This window comes from Oncorhynchus mykiss, chromosome 10, assembly GCF_013265735.2.
Source record: "Oncorhynchus mykiss isolate Arlee chromosome 10, USDA_OmykA_1.1, whole genome shotgun sequence".
In the NCBI taxonomy this organism is placed as follows: Eukaryota; Metazoa; Chordata; class Actinopteri; order Salmoniformes; family Salmonidae; genus Oncorhynchus; species Oncorhynchus mykiss.
The window spans coordinates 76,935,611-76,962,001 of NC_048574.1; the positions used below are offsets into that span (position 1 = coordinate 76,935,611).

At 47.5% G+C, this 26,391-nt stretch overlaps 1 protein-coding gene across 1 annotated transcript in view; it reads left to right on the plus strand.

Annotated features, from left to right (window-relative positions):
* The window catches only part of LOC110533220 (dynein, axonemal, heavy chain 6), a 164,003-nt gene that overhangs the window by 50,387 nt on the left and 87,225 nt on the right, over positions 1-26,391 (plus strand). Inside the window, exons 30-40 of the mRNA XM_036934009.1 lie at positions 3,057-3,218; positions 3,575-3,712; positions 4,398-4,565; positions 4,735-4,883; positions 8,651-8,758; positions 9,099-9,225; positions 20,846-21,058; positions 21,970-22,191; positions 22,362-22,484; positions 23,580-23,762; positions 24,056-24,199. Coding sequence (XP_036789904.1) covers positions 3,057-3,218; positions 3,575-3,712; positions 4,398-4,565; positions 4,735-4,883; positions 8,651-8,758; positions 9,099-9,225; positions 20,846-21,058; positions 21,970-22,191; positions 22,362-22,484; positions 23,580-23,762; positions 24,056-24,199 — 1,737 coding nt within the window. The remainder of the gene's footprint in view (positions 1-3,056; positions 3,219-3,574; positions 3,713-4,397; positions 4,566-4,734; positions 4,884-8,650; positions 8,759-9,098; positions 9,226-20,845; positions 21,059-21,969; positions 22,192-22,361; positions 22,485-23,579; positions 23,763-24,055; positions 24,200-26,391) is intronic.

Consider the following 26,391-nt stretch of genomic DNA (forward strand, 5'->3'; position numbering starts at 1 on the left):
AACAAGTCCAAATATATTTTATATTTGAGATTCTTCAAAGAAGCCACCCTTTGCCTTGATGACAGCTTTGCCCACTCTTGGCATTCTCTCAACCAGCTTCACCTGGAATGATTTTCCAACAGTCTTGAAGGAGTTCCCACATATGCTGAGCACTTGTTGGCTGCTCTTCACTCTGCGGTCCAACTCATCCCAAACCATCTCAATTGGGTTGAGGTCGGGTGATTGTGGAGGTCAAGGTTATCTGATGCAGCACTTCATCACTCTCCTTCTTGGTCAAATAGCTCTTACACAGCCTGGAGGTGTGTTGGGTCATTGTCCTGTTGAAAAACAAATGATAGTCCTACTAAGCTCAAACCAGATGGGATGGCGTATCGCTGCAGAATGTGGTGGTAATGCTGGTTAAGTGTGCCTTGAATTCTAAGTAAATCACAGACAGTTTCACCAGCAAAGCACCCCCACAGCATCACACCTCTTCCTCCGTGCTTCACTGTGGGAACCACACATGCAGAGATCATCCGTTCAACTATCCTGCGTCTCACAAAGACATGACGGTTGGAACCAAAAATCTCAAATTTGGACTCATCAGACCAAAGGACAGATTTCCACCAGTCTAATGTCCATTGATCGTGTTTATTGGCCCAAGCAAGTCTCTTCTTCTTATTGGTGTCCTTTTAGTAGTGGTTTCTTTCCAGCAATTCAACCACAAAGGCCTGATTTACGCAGTCTCCTCTGAACAGTTGATGTTGAGATGTCTGTTACTTGAACTATGTGAAGCATCTATTTGGGCTGCAATTTCTGAGGCTGGTAGCTCTAATGAACTTGTCCTCTGTAGCAGAGGTAACTCTGGGTCTTCCTTTCCTGTGGTGGTCCTCATGAGAGCCAGTTAACTCTAATGAACTTGTCCTCTGTAGCAGAGGTAACTCTGGGTCTTCCTTTCCTGTGGTGGTCCTCATGAGAGCCAGTTAACTCTAATGAACTTGTCCTCTGTAGCAGAGGTAACTCTGGGTCTTCCTTTACTGTGGCGGTCCTCATGAGAGCCAGTTTCATCATCGCTTTTGCGACTGCACTTGAAGAAACTTTCAAAGTTCTTAATTTTCCTGATTGACTGACCTTCATGTCTTAAAGTCATGATGGACTGTAGTTTATCTTTGCTTATTTAAGCTGTTCTTGCCATACTATGGACTTGGTCTTTCACAAAAATAGGGCCATCTTCTGTATACCACCCCTAATTTGTCACAACACAACTGATTAGCTCAAATGCATTAAGAAGGAAAGAAATTCCACAAACCCGTTTTGTCTCTGTAAGATCTTTCCATCCATTAATCCCGTTGTATGTCTCTCTAGGATCTCTCTAGGATCTCTCTAGTATCTTTCCATCCATTAATCCCGTTGTATGTCTCTCTAGGATCTCTCTAGGATCTCTCCATCCATTAACCTGTTGTGTCTCTCTAGGATCTCTCTATGATCTCTCTAGTATCTCTCCAACCATTAACCTGTTGTCTCTCTCTAGGATCTCTCCATCCATTAACCTGTTGTGTCTCTCTAGGATCTCTCCATCCATGAACCCATTGTGTCTCTCTAGTATCTCTCCATCCATTAACCTGTTGTCTCTCTCTAGGATCTCTCCATCCATTAACCCGTTGCATGTCTCTCTAGGATCTCTCCATCCATTAACCTGTTGTATGTCTCTCTCTAGGATCTCTCCATCCATTAACCTGTTGTATGTATCTCTCTAGGATCTCTCCATCCATTAACCTGTTGTATGTCTCTCTCTAGGATCTCTCCATCTATTAACCTGTTGTCTCTCTCTAGGATCTCTCCATCCATTAACCTGTTGTCTCTCTCTAGGATCTCTCCATCCATTAACCTGTTGTCTCTCTCTAGGATCTCTCCATCCATTAACCTGTTGTCTCTCTCTAGGATCTCTCCATCCATTAACCTGTTGTATCTCTCTAGGATCTCTCCATCTTTAACCTGTTGTATGTCTCTCTCTCTAGGATCTCTCCATCCATTAACCTGTTGTCGCTCTCTAGGATCTCTCCATTCATTAACCTGTTGTCGCTCTCTAGGATCTCTCCATCCATTAACCTGTTGTCTCTCTCTAGGATCTCTCCATCCATTAACCTGTTGTATCTCTCTAGGATCTCTCCATTCATTAACCTGTTGTATCTCTCTAGGATCTCTCCATCCATTAACCTGTTGTATGTCTCTAGGATCTCTCCATCCATTAACCTGTTGTATGTCTCTCTCTAGGATCTCTCCATCCATTAACCTGTTGTATGTCTCTCTCTAGGATCTCTCTAGGATCTCTCCATCCATTAACCTGTTGTATCTCTCTAGGATCTCTCCATCCATTAACCTGTTGTATGTCTCTCTCTAGGATCTCTCCATCCATTAACCTGTTGTATGTCTCTCTCTAGGATCTCTCCATCCATTAACCTGTTGAATGTCTCTCTCTAGGATCTCTCCATCCATTAACCTGTTGTATGTCTCTCTCTAGGATCTCTCATCCATTAACCTGTTGTATGTCTCTCTAGGATCTCTCTAGGATCTCTCCATCCATTAACCTGTTGTATGTCTCTCTCTAGGATCTCTCCATCCATTAACCCGTTGTATGTGTCTCTCTAGGATCTCTCCATCCATTAACCTGTTGTATCTCTCTAGGATCTCTCTAGGATCTCTCCATACATTAACCTGTTGTATCTCTCTAGGATCTCTCCATCCATTAACCTGTTGTATGTATCTCTCTAGGATCTCTCCATCAATTAACCTGTTGTATGTCTCTCTCTAGGATCTCTCTAGGATCTCTCCATACATTAACCTGTTGTCTCTCTCTAGGATCTCTCTAGGATCTCTCTAGGATCTCTCCATCCATTAACCTGTTGTATGTCTCTCTCTAGGATCTCTCCATCCATTAACCTGTTGTATGTCTCTCTCTAGGATCTCTCCATTCATTAACCTGTTGTATGTCTCTCTCTAGGATCTCTCCATTCATTAACCTGTTGTATGTCTCTCCCTATGATCTCTCCACCCATTAACCTGTTGTATGTCTCTAGGATCGTTGCTACCTGTGTCTGATGGGGGCTCTTCAGTTAGACCTTGGTGGGGCTCCAGCAGGACCAGCTGGAACAGGGAAGACGGAGACCACTAAGGACCTGGCCAAGGCTCTGTCCATCCAGTGTGTCGTCTTCAACTGTTCTGATGGACTGGACTACAAGGTACTGATTAGACTGACCAGCACAGAACCTTCTATTCCAGGGTTTCCCAATCTCAGTCCTGCCCCAGCACTGCACGGCTGAGTCAAATAATCAGAGCCTGATGATGAGTTGGTTATTTCAATCAGCTGTGTAGTGCTAGGGCAAGAACCAAACCGAGTTTGGGGAACCCTGTTCTCTCCCTCTCTTCCTTTACCCTTCTAATCCTAACCCTCTGTCTCTCTCTCTCCTATTGTCTTTGTTTTACCCAGACACTAACACTAGGGGACAGTGTCACCACAGCAGTGGACTTTCTTCATAATGAAGGATCCTGTTTTATTCTTGCTATCTGCTTAACCAATCACCTGTCTGTGTTGTAGATGATGGGGAAGTTCTTCAGTGGTCTGGCCCAATCAGGGGCCTGGTGTTGTTTTGATGAGTTTAACCGCATCGACATCGAGGTGCTGTCTGTCATCGCCCAGCAACTCATTACTATCCGCAATGCCAAGATGGCCAAGGTATACCCTCCCCTTTCCCCTGCCTGTCCCAATATCTTTACATTTAGAAACTGGGTGGTTCGAGCCCTGAATGCTGATTGGCTGAAATCCGTGGTATATTAGACAGTATACTACCGGTATGACAAAACATTAATTTTTTACTGCTCTAATTATGTTGATAAGCAGTTTATAATAGCATTAAGGCAACCCTGGGTTTGTGGTATATGGCCAATGTAGCACGGCTAAGGGCTGTATCCAGGCACTCTGCGTTGTGTCGTGCTTAAGAACAGCCGTTAGCCGTGGTATATTGGCCAATAACCACATCTCCTTGGGCCTTATTGCTGGAATATATCACAAATACAGTATATACTGGTACCTACAACTCACCACCATCCACAATGTGAATGTGGCCAAGGTATAGCTACACCTGGTGACCCACAGCCTTCCTAGTTCTAACCTCCATCCATCACACCAGTCAGGCAAGATTGATGTCCGCTCGGCTGAAGAAGTTGTTAGCCCTCTGAACTAAAGCCTGGATATCAGGTCTGTTTCTTCAGACCTCAGTGCAGTGTAACAGAGGTAGTTTAACTAACAGAATCGTCTGTTCCTGTTGTCACGGTGATGTCTACTCTACCTAAGTAAACGACATGGTAGATGCTCACAACCCCGGTTCAGTCCTCCGTGTCAGGTGGTCTCTGTCTTGTAGCTGTCCAGGTTCATGTTTGAGGGCAGAGAGATCAAGCTGGTGATGACGTGTGCTGCCTTCATCACTATGAACCCGGGCTACGCTGGACGCACTGAGCTCCCTGACAACCTCAAAGCCCTGTTCAGACCCATAGCCATGATGGTGCCCAACTATGCCCTGATCGCTGAGGTACCTGGGGGGGCTACTGGGGGGGCTGGGGATGTGCTACGATGCTGAGGTCATTTGTAGCTGGGGACCAGATCATTGACTTCCGTTTCTCCCCCTCCATGCTTCCGTTCTCTCCTCCTCCATGCTTCCATTCTCTCTTCCTCTATGCTTCCATTCTCTCCTCCTCTAGGTGATCCTCTACTCTGAGGGTTTTGAGTCCAGTAAGACTCTGGCCCGAAAGATGACCCAGATGTACAAGCTGTGTTCTGAGCAGCTCTCCCAACAGGACCACTACGACTTCGGCATGAGGGCCGTCAAGTCTGTCCTCGTCATGGCAGGGTAGGACAGACAGGGGGTGCTGTTCTATACTAGTCTAGGCTAGGACCCACAGGGGGTGCTATTCTATACTGGTCTAGGGTAGGGCACAACGTTGTACCCACCCTGTTCAATCAAAGTTGCAAGATTTTGGGGGTAAAAACTCGTCATGACCAGATAGGACACAGAGAGAAAAACAGAACTCTATTCAATCAAAACCACCAGCCGGTATCTGACAGTTTCTGGGCTTTTTATGTACAAGGTCGTTTTATGTACAAATCAGATTGAAACGATGTTCAGTTTTATCCTCATAGTGCCGTTTACAGATCTCCCACTACCCAGAACCCTCTACCCAGAACCCACTACCCAGAACCCTCTACCCAGAACCCTCTACCCATAACCCACTACCCAGAACCCTCTACCCAGAACCCACTACCCAGAACCCACTACCCAGAACCCTCTACCCAGAACCCACTACCCAGAACCCACTACCCAGAACCCTCTACCCATAACCCACTACCCAGAACCCTCTACCCAGAACCCACTACCCAGAACCCTGTACCCAGAACCCACTACCCAGAACCCTCTACCCTTATGCATTTTACAGCCACTTCTATGCAAATGTGAACCTTTGGGTAGCGTTCCCAATGGCACCATATTCCCTATGCAGCGCACTACTTTTGACCAGCTTTATATAGAGAATAAGGTGCCATTTGGGACACAGTTCTTATTGTCAAAGCTGAGTGACACAGTGCAGGATGGTGACAGGAAGAGCAGACTAGACGAGGGGAAGCCTTGTTTCCTCTCTGCAAGGCTGACTCAGAGAGAATAGGATAGTAGCATATGACATCCTGCCTGGTCTACTGACCCATCACACGACAGCTCCCTGACAGGAAGGACTGAGACACTGTATCAACATCATATTAAAGATGATTGGCATCATTCAGATCCTCCTGGTCTAGATGTGGTAGTAATGTCCCCTGTCTGTCCCATCCATCACACTCCTGGTCTAGATGTGGTAGTAATGTCCCCTGTCTGTCCCATCCATCACCCCCCTGGTCTAGATGTGGTAGTAATGTCCCCTGTCTGTCCCATCCATCACCCTCCTTGTCTAGATGTGGTAGTAATGTCCCATCCATCACGCTCCTGGTCTAGATGTGGTAGTAATGTCCCCTGTCTGTCCCATCCATCATCCTCCTGGTCTAGATGTGGTAGTAATGTCCCCTGTCTGTCCCATCCATCATCCTCCTGGTCTAGATGTGGTAGTAATGTCCCATCCATCACTCTCCTGGTCTAGATGTGGTAGTAATGTCCCCTGTCTGTCCCATCCATCACCCTCCTGGTCTAGATGTGGTAGTAATGTACCCTGTCTGTCCCATCCATCACACTCCTGGTCTAGATGTGGTAGTAATGTCCCATCCATCATGCTCCTGGTCTAGATGTGGTAGTAATGTCCCCTGTCTGTCCCATCCATCATGCTCCTGGTCTAGATGTGGTAGTAATGTCCCCTGTCTGTCCCATCCATCATCCTCCTGGTCTAGATGTGGTAGTAATGTCCCATCCATCACTCTCCTGGTCTAGATGTGGTAGTAATGTCCCCTGTCTGTCCCATCCATCATCCTCCTGGTCTAGATGTGGTAGTAATGTCCCCTGTCTGTCCCATCCATCACACTCCTGGTCTAGATGTGGTAGTAATGTCCCATCCATCATGCTCCTGGTCTAGATGTGGTAGTAATGTCCCCTGTCTGTCCCATCCATCATGCTCCTGGTCTAGATGTGGTAGTAATGTCCCCTGTCTGTCCCATCCATCATCCTCCTGGTCTAGATGTGGTAGTAATGTCCCATCCATCACTCTCCTGGTCTAGATGTGGTAGTAATGTCCCCTGTCTGTCCCATCCATCATCCTCCTGGTCTAGATGTGGTAGTAATGTCCCCTGTCTGTCCCATCCATCACACTTCTGGTCTAGATGTGGTAGTAATGTCCCATCCATCATGCTCCTTGTCTAGATGTGGTAGTAATGTCCCCTGTCTGTCCCATCCATCATGCTCCTGGTCTAGATGTGGTAGTAATGTCCCCTGTCTGTCCCATCCATCACGCTCCTGGTGTAGATGTGGTAGTAATGTCCCATCCATCATGCTCCTGGTCTAGATGTGGTAGTGATGTCCCCTGTCTGTCCCATCCATCACGCTCCTGGTCTAGATGTGGTAGTAATGTCCCATCCATCATGCTCCTGGTCTAGATGTGGTAGTAATGTCCCATCCATCATGCTCCTGGTCTAGATGTGGTAGTAATGTCCCCTGTCTGTCCCATCCATCATGCTCCTGGTCTAGATGTGGTAGTAATGTCCCCTGTCTGTCCCATCCATCACGCTCCTCGTCTTGATGTGGTAGTAATGTCCCCTGTCTGTCCCATCCATCACACTCCTGGTCTAGATGTGGTAGTAATGTCCCCTGTCTGTCCCATCCATCACGCTCCTGGTCTAGATGTGGTAGTAATGTCCCCTGTCTGTCCCATCCATCATGCTTCATCCCAGATTGACTCACGCAGCTATTGTCTTGTCAGAGGGTGAGCTGTTCATTTTACAGGTGTGTGAGTAACAAGCCCTCTGACTGTTTAGAGCCACCCTCTTCTGTCTGTCTCATTCACTTTTTACTACCGCTGTAAATCCAATGTAATGGGCCTGCCATTATCAGCCTGTGTGTGTGTGTTACAGCACCACACATTATTAATGAATGGGTTGGTGAACAGTCACTAGGGAATCATCATCCACATTGATTAGCCGAGCTCTGGGAAAGGAGGGAGGGAGGATGACAGGCAGAGTAAAGAGAGAGGAGAGGAATTCACTTCTACCTAACAACCTCCAACCAAGCTGTGTGTGTCTGCATGTGTGTTTGTGTGTAACAGAGAGATGGTGAGTGTGTTTAAAGTGATGTTTCAGTTCAGTGACCTTTAGACGACCCAGTGATGCATTCAGTTCAGTGACCTTTAGACGACCCGGTGATGTTTCAGTTCAGTGACCTTTAGACGACCCAGTGATGCATTCAGTTCAGTGTCCTTTAGACGACCCGGTGATGTATTCAGTTCAGTGACCTTTAGACGACCCAGTGATGCATTCAGTTCAGTGACCTTTAGACGACCCGGTGATGTTTCAGTTCAGTGACCTTTAGACGACCCAGTGATGTTTCAGTTAAGTGACCTTTAGACGACCCGGTGATGTTTCAGTTCAGTGACCTTTAGACGACCCAGTGATGTATTCAGTTCAGTGACCTTTAGACGACCCAGTGATGTTTCAGTTCAGTGACCTTTAGACGACCCGGTGATGTATTCAGTTCAGTGACCTTTAGACGACCCAGTGATGTATTCAGTTCAGTGACCTTTAGACGACCCGGTGATGTTTCAGTTCAGTGACCTTTAGATGATTCCAAATTGAAGTCAGTCAATTCAGGAAGTGATTTAAAGTTAAATACATTTGAAATACTGTAAATAGCTTATCCTTTTCATTGTATTGAAAATTAATTGAAAAAAGATGCGATTTTGACTTCAAATGGAATTGACCCGACCCATGTTAGCTACTTCAGACATGCAGTGTCTCCGAAGAGAGAGGGACCCCCACATTCATAGAGAATGTATTGTGTGTGTGTGACCCCTGCAGCTCTCTGAAGAGAGAGGGACCCCCGCATTTATAGAGAATGTATTGTGTGTGTGTGTGACCCCTGCAGCTCTCTGAAGAGAGAGGGACCCCCACATTTATAGAGAATGTATTGTGTGTGTGTGTGTGTGACCCCTGCAGCTCTCTGAAGAGAGAGAACCCCCACCTGAGTGAAGACGTGGTTCTGATCAGGGCTCTGAGAGACTCCAATCTGCCCAAGTTCCTCACAGACGATGCTGCGCTCTTTGGGTGAGAGAACACACAGAGACCCTGGCGCACACACACACACACACACACACACACACACAGAGACAAACCAATGGTGTCCTACAGCTAATGTTACAGCACTATGGAGAAGAATAGAACGTTCCACTCTTATACGTTCATCATGCCTCATCATGCCTCATCATGCCTCATCATGCCTCATCATGCCTTAATGACGTGTGTTTGTCCGTATGACGCCTCTGTGTGTGTGTGACGTCTGTGTATGACGGTTCTGTGTGTGACGTCTGTGTGTTTCTGTGTATGACGGTTCTGTGTGTGTGTTTCTGTGTATGACGGTTCTGTGTCTGTGTGTTCTCTGCTCTAGTGGCATCATGTCTGACCTGTTCCCTGGCGTGTCCATCCCTGAACATGACTACGGTGTTCTCCAAACCACCATCCTGGAGTCTCTAGTGAAACGCAACCTGCAGCCCCTACCCAGCATGACGCACAAGGTACTGACCGACCCTACCCAGCATGACGCACAAGGTACTGACTGGCCCTACCCAGCATGACCAACAAGGTACTGACTGACGCTACCCAGCATGACGCACAAGGTACTGACCGACCCTACCCATTATGACGCACAAGGTACTGACCGACCCTATCTAGCATGACGCACAAGGTACTGACTGGCCCTACCCAGCATGACGCACAAGGTACTGACTGACCCTACCCAGCATGACCAACAAGGTTCTGACTGACGCTACCCAGCATGACGCACAATGTACTGACTGACGCTACCCAGCATGACGCACAAGGTACTGACTGACGCTACCCAGCATGACGCACAAGGTACTGACTGACGCTACCCAGCATGACGCACAAGGTACTGACTGACCCTACCCAGCATGACACACAAGGTACTGACTGACGCTACCCAGCATGACGCACAAGGTACTGACTGACGCTACCCAGCATGACACACAAGGTACTGACTGACCCTACCCAGCATGACACACAAGGTACTGACTGACCCTACCGAGCATGACCAACAAGGTACTGACTGACCCTACCCAGCATGACCAACAAGGTACTGACTGACCCTATCCAGCATGACACACAAGGTACTGACTGACCCTACCCAGCATGACGCACAATGTACTGACTGACCCTACCTAGCATGACCAACAAGGTACTGACTGACCCTACCCAGCATGACCAACAATGTACTGCCTGACCCTACCTAGCATGACCAACAAGGTACTGACTGACCCTACCCAGCATGACACACAAGGTACTGACTGACCCTACCCAGCATGACGCACAATGTACTGACTGACCCTACCCAGCATGACGCACAAGGTACTGACTGACCCTACCCAGCATGACCTACAAGGTACTGACTGACCCTACCCAGCATGACCAACAAGGTACTGACTGACCCTACCCAGCATGACCAACAAGGTACTGACTGACCCTACCCAGCATGACCTACAAGGTACTGACTGACCCTACCCAGCATGACGCACAAGGTACTGACTGACCCTTCCTAGCATGACCAACAAGGTACTGACTGACCCTACCCAGCATGACGCACAATGTACTGACTGACCGTACCTAGCATGACCAACAAGGTACTGACTGACCCTACCCAGCATGACCAACAAGGTACAGACCGACCTTACCCAGCATGACCAACAAGGTACTGACTGATCCTACCCAGCATGACCAACAAGGTACTGACTGACCCTACCCAGCATGAACAACAAGGTACTGACTGACCCTACCCAGCATGACCAACAAGGTACTGACTGACCCTACCCAGCATGACCAACAAGGTACTGATTGACCCTACCCAGCATGACCAACAAGGTACAGACTGACTGACCCTACCCAGCATGACGCACAAGGTACTGACTAACGCTACCCAGCATGACACACAAGGTACTGACTGACCCTACCCAGCATGACGCACAAGGTACTGACTGATCCTACCCAGCATGACCAACAAGGTACTGACTGACCCTACCCAGCATGACGCACAAGGTACTGACTGACGCTACCCAGCATGACGCACAAGGTACTGACTGACGCTACCCAGCATGACACACAAGGTACTGACTGACCCTACCCAGCATGACGCACAAGGTACTGACTGACCCTACCCAGCATGACCTACAAGGTACTGACTGACCCTACCCAGCATGACGCACAAGGTACTGACTGACCCTACCCAGCATGACGCACAAGGTACTGACCGACCCTTCCCAGCATGACGCACAAGGTACTGACCGACCCTATCTAGCATGACGCACAAGGTACTGACTGACCCTACCCAGCATGACACACAAGGTACTGACTGACCCTAACCAGCATGACGCACAAGGTACTGACCGACCCTATCTAGCATGACGCACAAGGTACTGACTGGCCCTACCCAGCATGACGCACAAGGTACTGACTGACCCTACCCAGCATGACCAACAAGGTACTGACTGACGCTACCCAGCATGACGCACAAGGTACTGACTGACGCTACCCAGCATGACGCACAAGGTACTGACTGACCCTACCCAGCATGACGCACAAGGTACTGACTGACCCTACCCAGCATGACACACAAGGTACTGACTGACCCTACCCAGCATGACCAACAAGGTACTGACTGACCCTACCCAGCATGACCAACAAGGTACTGACTGACCCTATCCAGCATGACACACAAGGTACTGACTGACCCTACCCAGCATGACGCACAATGTACTGACTGACCCTACCTAGCATGACCAACAAGGTACTGACTGACCCTACCCAGCATGACGCACAATGTACTGACTGACCGTACCTAGCATGACCAACAAGGTACTGACTGACCCTACCCAGCATGACCAACAAGGTACAGACTGATCCTACCCAGCATGACCAACAAGGTACTGACTGACCCTACCCAGCATGAACAACAAGGTACTGACTGACCCTACCCAGCATGACCAACAAGGTACTGACTGACCCTACCCAGCATGACCAACAAGGTACAGACTGACTGACCCTACCCAGCATGACCAACAAGGTACTGACTGACCCTACCCAGCATGACGCACAAGGTACTGACTGACCCTACCCAGCATGACACACAAGGTACTGACTGACCCTACCCAGCATGACGCACAATGTACTGACTGACCCTACCCAGCATGACCAACAATGTACTGACTGACCCTACCTAGCATGACCAACAAGGTACTGACTGACCCTACCCAGCATGACACACAAGGTACTGACTGACCCTACCCAGCATGACACACAAGGTACTGACTGATCCTACCCAGCATGACCAACAAGGTACTGACTGACCCTACCCAGCATGACGCACAAGGTACTGACTGACGCTACCCAGCATGACGCACAAGGTACTGACTGACGCTACCCAGCATGACACACAAGGTACTGACTGACCCTACCCAGCATGACGCACAAGGTACTGACTGACCCTACCCAGCATGACGCACAAGGTACTGACCGACCCTACCCAGCATGACGCACAAGGTACTGACCGACCCTATCTAGCATGACGCACAAGGTACTGACTGGCCCTACCCAGCATGACGCACAAGGTACTGACTGACCCTACCCAGCATGACACACAAGGTACTGACTGACCCTACCCAGCATGACGCACAATGTACTGACTGACCCTACCCAGCATGACCAACAATGTACTGACTGACCCTACCTAGCATGACCAACAAGGTACTGACTGACCCTACCCAGCATGACACACAAGGTACTGACTGACCCTAACCAGCATGACGCACAAGGTACTGACCGACCCTATCTAGCATGACGCACAAGGTACTGACTGGCCCTACCCAGCATGACGCACAAGGTACTGACTGACCCTACCCAGCATGACCAACAAGGTACTGACTGACGCTACCCAGCATGACGCACAAGGTACTGACTGACGCTACCCAGCATGACGCACAAGGTACTGACTGACCCTACCCAGCATGACGCACAAGGTACTGACTGACGCTACCCAGCATGACGCACAAGGTACTGACTGACCCTACCCAGCATGACACACAAGGTACTGACTGACGCTACCCAGCATGACGTACAAGGTACTGACTGACGCTACCCAGCATGACGCACAAGGTACTGACTGACGCTACCCAGCATGACACACAAGGTACTGACTGACGCTACCCAGCATGACACACAAGGTACTTACTGACCCTACCCAGCATGACACACAAGGTACTGACTGACCCTACCCAGCATAACGCACAATGTACTGACTGACCCTACCTAGCATGACCAACAAGGTACTGACTGACCCTACCCAACATGACCAACAAGGTACTGACTGACCCTACCCAGCATGACCAACAAGGTACTGACTGACCCTACCCAGCATGACACACAAGGTACTGACTGACCCTACCCAGCATGACGCACAATGTACTGACTGACCCTACCCAGCATGACCAACAAGGTACTGACTGACCCTACCCAGCATGACCAACAATATACTGACTGACCCTACCTAGCATGACCAACAAGGTACTGACTGACCCTACCCAGCATGACACACAAGGTACTGACTGACCCTACCCAGCATGACACACAATGTACTGACTGACCCTACCTAGCATGACCAACAAGGTACTGACTGACCCTACCCAGCATGACACACAATGTACTGACTGACCCTACCTAGCATGACCAACAAGGTACTGACTGACCCTACCCAGCATGACCAACAAGGTACAGACTGATCCTACCCAGCATGACCAACAAGGTACTGACTGACCCTACCCAGCATGACCAACAAGGTACAGACCGACCTTACCCAGCATGACCAACAAGGTACTGACTGATCCTACCCAGCATGACCAACAAGGTACTGACTGACCCTACCCAGCATGAACAACAAGGTACTGACTGACCCTACCCAGCATGACCAACAAGGTACTGACTGACCCTACCCAGCATGACCAACAAGGTACTGACTGACCCTACCCAGCATGACCAACAAGGTACAGACTGACCCTACCCAGCATGACCAACAAGGTACAGACTGACTGACCCTACCCAGCATGACCAACAAGCTACAGACTGACCCTACCCAGCATGACCAACAAGGTACTGACTGACCCTACCCAGCATGACCAACAAGGTACTGACTGACCCTACCCAGCATGACTCACAAGGTACTGACTGACCCTACCTAGCATGACCAACAAGGTACTGACTGACCCTACCCAGCATGACCAACAAGGTACTGACTCACCCTACCCAGCATGACGCACAATGTACTGACTGTCCCTACCCAGCATGACTCACAAGGTACTGACTGACCCTACCTAGCATGACCAACAAGGTACTGACTGACCCTACCCAGCATGACTCACAAGGTACTGACTGACCCTACCTAGCATGACCAACAAGCTACTGACTGACCCTACCCAGCATGACCAACAAGGTACAGACTGACCCTACCCAGCATGACCAACAAGGTACTGACTGACCCTACCCAGCATGACCAACAAGGTACTGACTGACCCTACCCAGCATGACTCACAAGGTACTGACTCACCCTACCCAGCATGACCAACAAGGTACTGACTGACCCTACCCAGCATGAACAACAAGGTACTGACTGACCCTACCCAGCATGACACACAAGGTACTGACTGACGCTACCCAGCATGACGTACAAGGTACTGACTGACGCTACCCAGCATGACGCACAAGGTACTGACTGACGCTACCCAGCATGACACACAAGGTACTGACTGACGCTACCCAGCATGACACACAAGGTACTTACTGACCCTACCCAGCATGACACACAAGGTACTGACTGACCCTACCCAGCATGACGCACAATGTACTGACTGACCCTACCTAGCATGACCAACAAGGTACTGACTGACCCTACCCAACATGACCAACAAGGTACTGACTGACCCTACCCAGCATGACCAACAAGGTACTGACTGACCCTACCCAGCATGACACACAAGGTACTGACTGACCCTACCCAGCATGACGCACAATGTACTGACTGACCCTACCCAGCATGACCAACAAGGTACTGACTGACCCTACCCAGCATGACCAACAATATACTGACTGACCCTACCTAGCATGACCAACAAGGTACTGACTGACCCTACCCAGCATGACACACAAGGTACTGACTGACCCTACCCAGCATGACACACAATGTACTGACTGACCCTACCTAGCATGACCAACAAGGTACTGACTGACCCTACCCAGCATGACACACAATGTACTGACTGACCCTACCTAGCATGACCAACAAGGTACTGACTGACCCTACCCAGCATGACCAACAAGGTACAGACTGATCCTACCCAGCATGACCAACAAGGTACTGACTGACCCTACCCAGCATGACCAACAAGGTACAGACCGACCTTACCCAGCATGACCAACAAGGTACTGACTGATCCTACCCAGCATGACCAACAAGGTACTGACTGACCCTACCCAGCATGAACAACAAGGTACTGACTGACCCTACCCAGCATGACCAACAAGGTACTGACTGACCCTACCCAGCATGACCAACAAGGTACTGACTGACCCTACCCAGCATGACCAACAAGGTACAGACTGACCCTACCCAGCATGACCAACAAGGTACAGACTGACTGACCCTACCCAGCATGACCAACAAGCTACAGACTGACCCTACCCAGCATGACCAACAAGGTACTGACTGACCCTACCCAGCATGACCAACAAGGTACTGACTGACCCTACCCAGCATGACTCACAAGGTACTGACTGACCCTACCTAGCATGACCAACAAGGTACTGACTGACCCTACCCAGCATGACCAACAAGGTACTGACTCACCCTACCCAGCATGACGCACAATGTACTGACTGTCCCTACCCAGCATGACTCACAAGGTACTGACTGACCCTACCTAGCATGACCAACAAGGTACTGACTGACCCTACCCAGCATGACTCACAAGGTACTGACTGACCCTACCTAGCATGACCAACAAGCTACTGACTGACCCTACCCAGCATGACCAACAAGGTACAGACTGACCCTACCCAGCATGACCAACAAGGTACTGACTGACCCTACCCAGCATGACCAACAAGGTACTGACTGACCCTACCCAGCATGACTCACAAGGTACTGACTCACCCTACCCAGCATGACCAACAAGGTACTGACTGACCCTACCCAGCATGAACAACAAGGTACTGACTGACCCTACCTAGCATGACCAACAAGGTACTGACTCACCCTACCCAGCATGACGCACAAGGTACTGACTGACCCTACCCAGCATGACCAACAAGGTACTGACTGACGCTACCCAGCATGACGCACAAGGTACTGACTGACGCTACCCAGCATGACGCACAAGGTACTGACTGACCCTACCCAGCATGACGCACAAGGTACTGACTGACGCTACCCAGCATGACGCACAAGGTACTGACTGACCCTACCCAGCATGACACACAAGGTACTGACTGACGCTACCCAGCATGACGTACAAGGTACTGACTGACGCTACCCAGCATGACGCACAAGGTACTGACTGACGCTACCCAGCATGACACACAAGGTACTGACTGACGCTACCCAGCATGACACACAAGGTACTTACTGACCCTACCCAGCATGACACACAAGGTACTGACTGACCCTACCCAGCATAACGCACAATGTACTGACTGACCCTACCTAGCATGACCAACAAGGTACTGACTGACCCTACCCAACATGACCAACAAGGTACTGACTGACCCTACCCAGCATGACCAACAAGGTACTGACTGACCCTACCCAGCATGACACACAAGGTACTGACTGACCCTACCCAGCATGACGCACAATGTACTGACTGACCCTACCCAGCATGACCAACAAGGTACTGACTGACCCTACCCAGCATGACCAACAATATACTGACTGACCCTACCTAGCATGACCAACAAGGTACTGACTGACCCTACCCAGCATGACACACAAGGTACTGACTGACCCTACCCAGCATGACACACAATGTACTGACTGACCCTACCTAGCATGACCAACAAGGTACTGACTGACCCTACCCAGCATGACACACAATGTACTGACTGACCCTACCTAGCATGACCAACAAGGTACTGACTGACCCTACCCAGCATGACCAACAAGGTACAGACTGATCCTACCCAGCATGACCAACAAGGTACTGACTGACCCTACCCAGCATGACCAACAAGGTACAGACCGACCTTACCCAGCATGACCAACAAGGTACTGACTGATCCTACCCAGCATGACCAACAAGGTACTGACTGACCCTACCCAGCATGAACAACAAGGTACTGACTGACCCTACCCAGCATGACCAACAAGGTACTGACTGACCCTACCCAGCATGACCAACAAGGTACTGACTGACCCTACCCAGCATGACCAACAAGGTACAGACTGACCCTACCCAGCATGACCAACAAGGTACAGACTGACTGACCCTACCCAGCATGACCAACAAGCTACAGACTGACCCTACCCAGCATGACCAACAAGGTACTGACTGACCCTACCCAGCATGACCAACAAGGTACTGACTGACCCTACCCAGCATGACTCACAAGGTACTGACTGACCCTACCTAGCATGACCAACAAGGTACTGACTGACCCTACCCAGCATGACCAACAAGGTACTGACTCACCCTACCCAGCATGACGCACAATGTACTGACTGTCCCTACCCAGCATGACTCACAAGGTACTGACTGACCCTACCTAGCATGACCAACAAGGTACTGACTGACCCTACCCAGCATGACTCACAAGGTACTGACTGACCCTACCTAGCATGACCAACAAGCTACTGACTGACCCTACCCAGCATGACCAACAAGGTACAGACTGACCCTACCCAGCATGACCAACAAGGTACTGACTGACCCTACCCAGCATGACCAACAAGGTACTGACTGACCCTACCCAGCATGACTCACAAGGTACTGACTCACCCTACCCAGCATGACCAACAAGGTACTGACTGACCCTACCCAGCATGAACAACAAGGTACTGACTGACCCTACCCAGCATGACACACAAGGTACTGACTGACGCTACCCAGCATGACGTACAAGGTACTGACTGACGCTACCCAGCATGACGCACAAGGTACTGACTGACGCTACCCAGCATGACACACAAGGTACTGACTGACGCTACCCAGCATGACACACAAGGTACTTACTGACCCTACCCAGCATGACACACAAGGTACTGACTGACCCTACCCAGCATGACGCACAATGTACTGACTGACCCTACCTAGCATGACCAACAAGGTACTGACTGACCCTACCCAACATGACCAACAAGGTACTGACTGACCCTACCCAGCATGACCAACAAGGTACTGACTGACCCTACCCAGCATGACACACAAGGTACTGACTGACCCTACCCAGCATGACGCACAATGTACTGACTGACCCTACCCAGCATGACCAACAAGGTACTGACTGACCCTACCCAGCATGACCAACAATATACTGACTGACCCTACCTAGCATGACCAACAAGGTACTGACTGACCCTACCCAGCATGACACACAAGGTACTGACTGACCCTACCCAGCATGACACACAATGTACTGACTGACCCTACCTAGCATGACCAACAAGGTACTGACTGACCCTACCCAGCATGACACACAATGTACTGACTGACCCTACCTAGCATGACCAACAAGGTACTGACTGACCCTACCCAGCATGACCAACAAGGTACAGACTGATCCTACCCAGCATGACCAACAAGGTACTGACTGACCCTACCCAGCATGACCAACAAGGTACAGACCGACCTTACCCAGCATGACCAACAAGGTACTGACTGATCCTACCCAGCATGACCAACAAGGTACTGACTGACCCTACCCAGCATGAACAACAAGGTACTGACTGACCCTACCCAGCATGACCAACAAGGTACTGACTGACCCTACCCAGCATGACCAACAAGGTACTGACTGACCCTACCCAGCATGACCAACAAGGTACAGACTGACCCTACCCAGCATGACCAACAAGGTACAGACTGACTGACCCTACCCAGCATGACCAACAAGCTACAGACTGACCCTACCCAGCATGACCAACAAGGTACTGACTGACCCTACCCAGCATGACCAACAAGGTACTGACTGACCCTACCCAGCATGACTCACAAGGTACTGACTGACCCTACCTAGCATGACCAACAAGGTACTGACTGACCCTACCCAGCATGACCAACAAGGTACTGACTCACCCTACCCAGCATGACGCACAATGTACTGACTGTCCCTACCCAGCATGACTCACAAGGTACTGACTGACCCTACCTAGCATGACCAACAAGGTACTGACTGACCCTACCCAGCATGACTCACAAGGTACTGACTGACCCTACCTAGCATGACCAACAAGCTACTGACTGACCCTACCCAGCATGACCAACAAGGTACAGACTGACCCTACCCAGCATGACCAACAAGGTACTGACTGACCCTACCCAGCATGACCAACAAGGTACTGACTGACCCTACCCAGCATGACTCACAAGGTACTGACTCACCCTACCCAGCATGACCAACAAGGTACTGACTGACCCTACCCAGCATGAACAACAAGGTACTGACTGACCCTACCTAGCATGACCAACAAGGTACTGACTCACCCTACCCAGCATGACCAACAAGGTACAGACTGACCCTACACAGCATGACCAACAAGGTACTGACTGACCCTACCCAGCGTGACCAACAAGCTACAGACTGACCCTACCCAGCATGACCAACAAGGTACTGACTGACCCTACCCAGCATGACCAACAAGGTACTGACTGACCCTACCCAGCATGACTCACAAGGTACTGACTGACCCTACCTAGCATGACCAACAAGCTACTGACTGACCCTACCCAGCATGACCAACAAGGTACTGACTGACCCTACCCAGCATGACCAACAAGGTACTGACTCACCCTACCCAGCATGACCAACAAGGTACAGACTGACTGACCCTACCCAGCATGACACACAATGTACTGACTCACCCTACCCAGCATGACCTACAAGGTACTGACTGACCCTACCCAGCATGACCAACAAGGTACAGACTGACCCTACCCAGCATGACCAACAAGATACTGACTGACCCTACCCAGCATGACCAACAAGGTACTGACTGACCCTACCCAGCATGACCAACAAGGTACTGACTGACCCTACCCAGCATGACCAACAAGGTACTGACTGACCCTACCCAGCATGACCAACAAGGTACTGACTGACCCTACCCAGCATGACCAACAAGGTACTGACTGACCCTACCCAGCGTGACCAACAAGCTACAGACTGACCCTACCCAGCATGACCAACAAGGTACTGACTGACCCTACCCAGCATGACCAACAAGGTACTGACTCACCCTACCCAGCGTGACCAACAAGCTACAGACTGACCCTACCCAGCATGACCAACAAGGTACTGACTGACCCTACCCAGCATGACCAACAAGGTACTGACTCACCCTACCCAGCATGACCAACAATGTACTGACTGACCCTACCCAGCATGACACACAAGGTACTGACTGACTGACTGACTGAACTTGTGTATTCATTTAAATAAACATAATGTAGGCCTCAAAGTGCTTTATATAATTAAGTAATCAATGATGGCTATGTCATTACAAATGATCAAGATTAGACACAAAAACATAATTCAACAAAATCATTCAATTTGGTTCAGTTTGACTTCATATTAAAATACATGAATTAGTGATGATGTATAATCCTTATATGTTTCTCTGTGTGGTTGTAACCCTTCCTCTCCCTCCCTCCAGGTGATCTCTGTGTGGTTTTAACCCTTCCTCTCCCTCCTTCCAGGTGATCTCTGTGTGTTTGTAACCCTTCCTCTCCCTCCTTCCAGGTGATCTCTGTGTGTTTGTAACCCTTCCTCTCCCTCCTTCCAGGTGATCTCTGTGTGGTTGTAACCCTTCCTCTCCCTCCCTCCAGGTGATCTCTGTGTGGTTGTAACCCTTCCTCTCCCTCCCTCCAGGTGATCCAACTGTATGAGACCATGATAGTACGTCATGGTGTGATGTTGGTGGGTCCTACAGGTGGAGGGAAGACCACGGTCTACTCCATCCTGTCTGATACCTTAGATACCCTGTGGCAGGCTGGCCACGGGAAACACAGCCCCTTCTACCTCCCGGTCAAGACATACGTCCTCAACCCCAAGTCTGTCACCATGGGAGAGCTCTACGGAGAGGTACGCCTGGCTGACAATTCATCTGTGCACTAACAGACTCACATACTGTCGTTTCATGTCAACCATTTGATGTCTATGATGTACTGAGGGCTTTGCGGATGTTAATAAAGCTATAGGGGCTGATTCTCTTGACCTCTTCTCACTGCAGCTCTCTGCTCCACTTACAGCACCACTGACCTTTATTTTAACCTGACTATTGTTTCTGGTGTTCTCCTTTAAGATCTGGAGAGTGCATGTCCTCCCCTTACATGAAGGAGGAGATCCTTCTGACTTAGATAACTGCTGTCCAATTTCCCCGACCAACTTTTAGCGAATAACTTTTTAAACTTCTCACTGTTCTTAATATGAACCAATCCTGTTTTAGACCTGGACACAGCACTGGTTCAGCTGCTACGGTTATTCTAGGTGATGTGTTAAATTGCTTGGATCATAAAAAAATCTATCTGCTGCCTTATTTATAGACCTTTCCAAGGCCTTTGACACTGTTGACCGTCACATTCTCATTCAAAGGCTGACTGAAATAGGTCTGGGTCAGGCTTTTTGCAAGTGGTTTGAGAATGATCTGTCAGACAGGACTCAATGCATGATCTCTGATGGTGTTCAGTCTAGTTTCCTGGACATTACAAAAGGTGTACCGCAGGGGTCTGTCCTGGGACCTGTTCTCTTTACTATTTAGGTCAATAATACTGGTCTATCTGTTAACTTGTAATATTCATCTGTATGCAGGCGACAGTGTGATGTATGCCACTGACCCAACTGTTGACCAGTCTATGTTAAAGCTGCAATCTGACCTTGTTACCTTACAGAATGCCCTGGTTGGTTTAAAACTGGTACTTAATGTGGGCAAGACTAAATACACGTCACAAAGTGCATAACATGAGCCCCTAACCTTTAATCCCGGACCCCTACAGGTGAACATATTGACCCTGGAGTGGCGTGACGGCCTGATGGCTCTCAGCGTGCGAGCGGCCTGCAACGACACCAGCGATGACCACAAGTGGATCGTGTCGGACGGTCCGGTGGACGCGCTGTGGATTGAGAACATGAACACGGTCCTGGACGACAACAAGATGCTGTGTCTGGCCAACAGCGAACGCATCAAACTGACCCCGTCTATACACATGGTGTTTGAGGTCAGAGAGGGGTCAGGGGTTATAGGTTAGGGGTCCCTCTTCATTGCGTTCTAGTGTTGATGACAAGCGGGACAATCACTATGGACGTCTTTGACGTGAACAGATAATAGTGACATGTTAAAGATCCAGACTTTGTAAATGCTCTGCAAACTTTGTGTTGTGTGTCTCAGGTCCAGGACTTATCGGTGGCGTCCCCAGCCACAGTGAGTCGCTGTGGGATGGTCTACATCGACTCTAACGAACTCAAATGGATGCCCTATGTCCAGACCTGGATCACTGGCCTGACTAACAAGGTGATTTACCATTCTCCTTAACATGGTCCAGACCTGATCACTGGCCTGACTAACAAGGTGATTTACCAGTCTCCTTAATTAACATGGTCCAGACCTGGATCACTGGCCTGACTAACAAGGTGATTTACCATTCTCCCTAACATGGTCCAGACCTGATCACTGGCCTGACTAACGAGGTGATTTACCATTCTCCTAGCATGGTCCAGACCTGGATCACTGTTCTGGCTAACAATGTGATTTACCAGTCTCCTTAGCATGGTCCAGACCTGGATCACTGGCCTGACTAACAAGGTGATTTACCATTCTCCTTAACATGGTCCAGACCTGATCACTGGCCTGGCTAACAAGATGATTTACCAGTCTCCTTAACATGGTCCAGACCTGATCACTGGTCTGACTAACAAGGTGATTTCCTGCACTGATCACATCTCTACTCCATCAGAATATACATCTACCATGTCTTCAGAATCATAACGCTCCTCTGTGGAAGTAGCTGTGGGCTCAGTCAAGCCTGTTTGGAAATCTGTATTCTCATGTTATCGTTCTGTGAAGATCACAGAGAATGTCGCGTGTCTCAGACCAAAGACAGAGGTGTATCTAACTATATAGATGGCTAGAATGGTAGTTATAGCTGACAGATGTTACAGACCTACAGTGTTGTCAGAGATGGGTTTTATCTGCTGTTGTTTCTGATGTTATAGCTGACAGATGTTACAGACCTACAGTGTTGTCAGAGATGGGTTTTATCTGCTGTTGTTTCTGATGTTACAGACCTACACTGTTGTCAGAGATGGGTTTTACCTGCTGTTGTTTCTGATGTTACAGACCTACAGTGTTGTCAGAGAGGGGTTATATCTGCTGTTGTGTCTGATGATATAGCTGACAGATGATTTATCTTGATTACTTTCTATTGATTGATTGGTTGACATGGATTTTTATCTTAATTCAAAAGCCAACTTTTACCTGGCTTTTCTTGATGTCCTGATCATACATTTAACTTGCCCTGCTTCTCACTCTCTCTGCCCTCTCTGCTCTCTCTGTTGCTGTCTCCCCCTATCCTCCTCTCCCTTCTACCTCCTCCAACCCCCCCCCCAGCTCCCTGAAGCAGTGTGTGTGTACCTGTTGGCGTTGTTTGAGCAGTACGTGGAGAAGGGTCTTCAGTTTGTGTGGAAGCGTTGTGTCCAGGCCATGGGCCAGGTGGACATCAGTAAGGTCACTACCCTCTGCTGCCTGTTGGAGGCGCTGCTGCTGGGAGACGGAAGACCAGACCTCAAGATGGTAGGCTAAATGTTACTAGAGCGCAGCATGACCACAACCACATGTTAACCAGTCATTATACACATCTTTAAACTGGGTGGTTCGAGCCCTGAAAGCTGATTGGCTGACAGACGTGGTATATCAGACCGTATACCACACGTATGACGAAACATTTATTTTTTACTTCTCTAATTACGTTGTCAACCAGTTTATAATAGCAATAAGGCACCTCAGGGGTTTGTGGTATATAGCCAATATAGCACGTGTGTGTGTGTGTGTGTGTGTGTGTGTGTGTGTGTGTGTGTGTGTTCTAGGAAGCTAAGCATCTGAACAGTGTGTTGTGTCAGACGTTTGTGTTCTGCTACCTGTGGTCTGTGGGGGGTAACCTGACTGACAGCCACTGGGATGCCTTCGACAGCTTCGTCAGACAACAGTTTGAAGACAATAATGACGCCAAGGTTAGTAGGGCCTTCATCACCACCATTATAATCATCATCATAGTCAGAATAATTATACTAATAATAATTATCATTGTCATCATTTGTAGTCAGAATTATAATAATCATCATTATTGTCAGAATTTTAATCATCATTATTGTCAGAATTGTAATCATCATCATAGTCAGAATTATAATCATTATCATAGTCAGAATTATAATACTCATCATTATAGTCAGAATTATAATCATCATCATCATAGTCAGAATTATGATCATCATCATTATTGTCAGAATTGTAATCATCATCATAGTCACAATTATAATCATCATCATCATAGTCAGAATTATGATCATCATCATTATTGTCAGAATTGTAATCATCATCATCATAGTCAGAATTATGATCATCATCATTGTCAGAATTGTAATCATCATCATAGTCAGAATTATGATCATCATCATAGTCAGAATTATAATCATCATCATAGTCAGAATTATGATCATCATAGTCAGAATTATAATCATCATTATAGTCATAATTATAATAATCATTATAGTCAGAATTATAATAATCATCATAGTCAGAATTATAATCATCATCATAGTCAGAATTATGATAATCATCATAGTCAGAATTATGATCATCATCATAGTCATAATTATAATAATCATTATAGTCAGAATTATAATAATCATCATCATAGTCAGAATTATAATAATCATCATAGTCAGAATTATAATAATCATTATAGTCAGAATTATAATAATCATCATCATAGTCAGAATTATAATAATCATCATAGTCAGAATTATAATCATCATTATAGTCAGAATTATAATGATCATCATCATAGTCAGAATTATAATCGTCATTATAGTCATAATTATAATAATCATCATCATAGTCAGAATTATAATAATCATCATTATAGTCAGAATTATAATCATCATCATAGTCATAATTATAATAATCATCATTATAGTCAGAATTATAATAATCATCATTATAGTCAGAATTATAATCATCATCATCTTAGTCAGAATTATAATCATCATCATAGTCATAATTATAATCATCATCATTATAGTCAGAATTATAATGATCATCATTATAGTCAGAATTATAATCATCATCATTATAGTCAGAATTATGATCATCATCATAGTCAGAATTGTAACCACCATCATCATCATAGTCAGAATTATAATCATCATCATAGTCAGAATTATAATAATCATCATTATAGTCAGAATTATAATAATCATCATTATAGTCAGAATTATAATCATCATCATTATAGTCAGAATTATGATCATCATCATAGTCAGAATTGTAACCACCATCATCATAGTCAGAATTATAATCATCATCATAGTAGTCATAATTATAATCATCATCATCATAGTCATAATTATAATCATCATCATCTTAGTCAGAATTATAATCATCATCATTATAGTCATAATTATAATCATCATCATTATAGTCAGAATTATAATCATCATCATTATTGTCAGAATTATAATCATCATCATAGTCAGAATTATAATCATCATCATTATTGTCAGAATTATAATCATCATCATTATTGTCAGAATTATAATCATCATCATCATAGTCAGAATTATAATCATCATCATTATTGTCAGAATTATAATCATCATCATTATTGTCAGAATTATAATCATCATCATCATAGTCAGAATTATAATCATCATCATTATTGTCAGAATTATAATCATCATCATCATAGTCAGAATTATAATCATCATCATTATTGTCAGAATTATAATCATCATCATCATAGTCAGAATTATAATCATCATCATAGTCACCATCAGAAGGCTGCATTTAAAAAAAACTGCATTTCCAGACAGGTTCAAAGCTTTATCTATTACCAGGGTCCAACATAACCTGCCCTGACTGCCATACATATTACTGAAGGCCAACACTCCTCGCCAGGTGCTAGCTAGTATTAGCATGCTACAGAGGTGTAACTGGGGAATGGGGATTCTGTCCTGTTTTTTTCTAAGGTTAGATTTTCTTATCTGAAACTCCATGGGCAAGAACTAGGACCAGACCCTTTCTGCCTGGCTAGAATTTTCTCTTAAAGCCGAACTAAACTCGAGAACCAACTTCTCTCGTTAAAATCTAATTAGCCAAAACATTTATTTTGATTTCCACAATGCCACTTGCCCACTACCAAAGG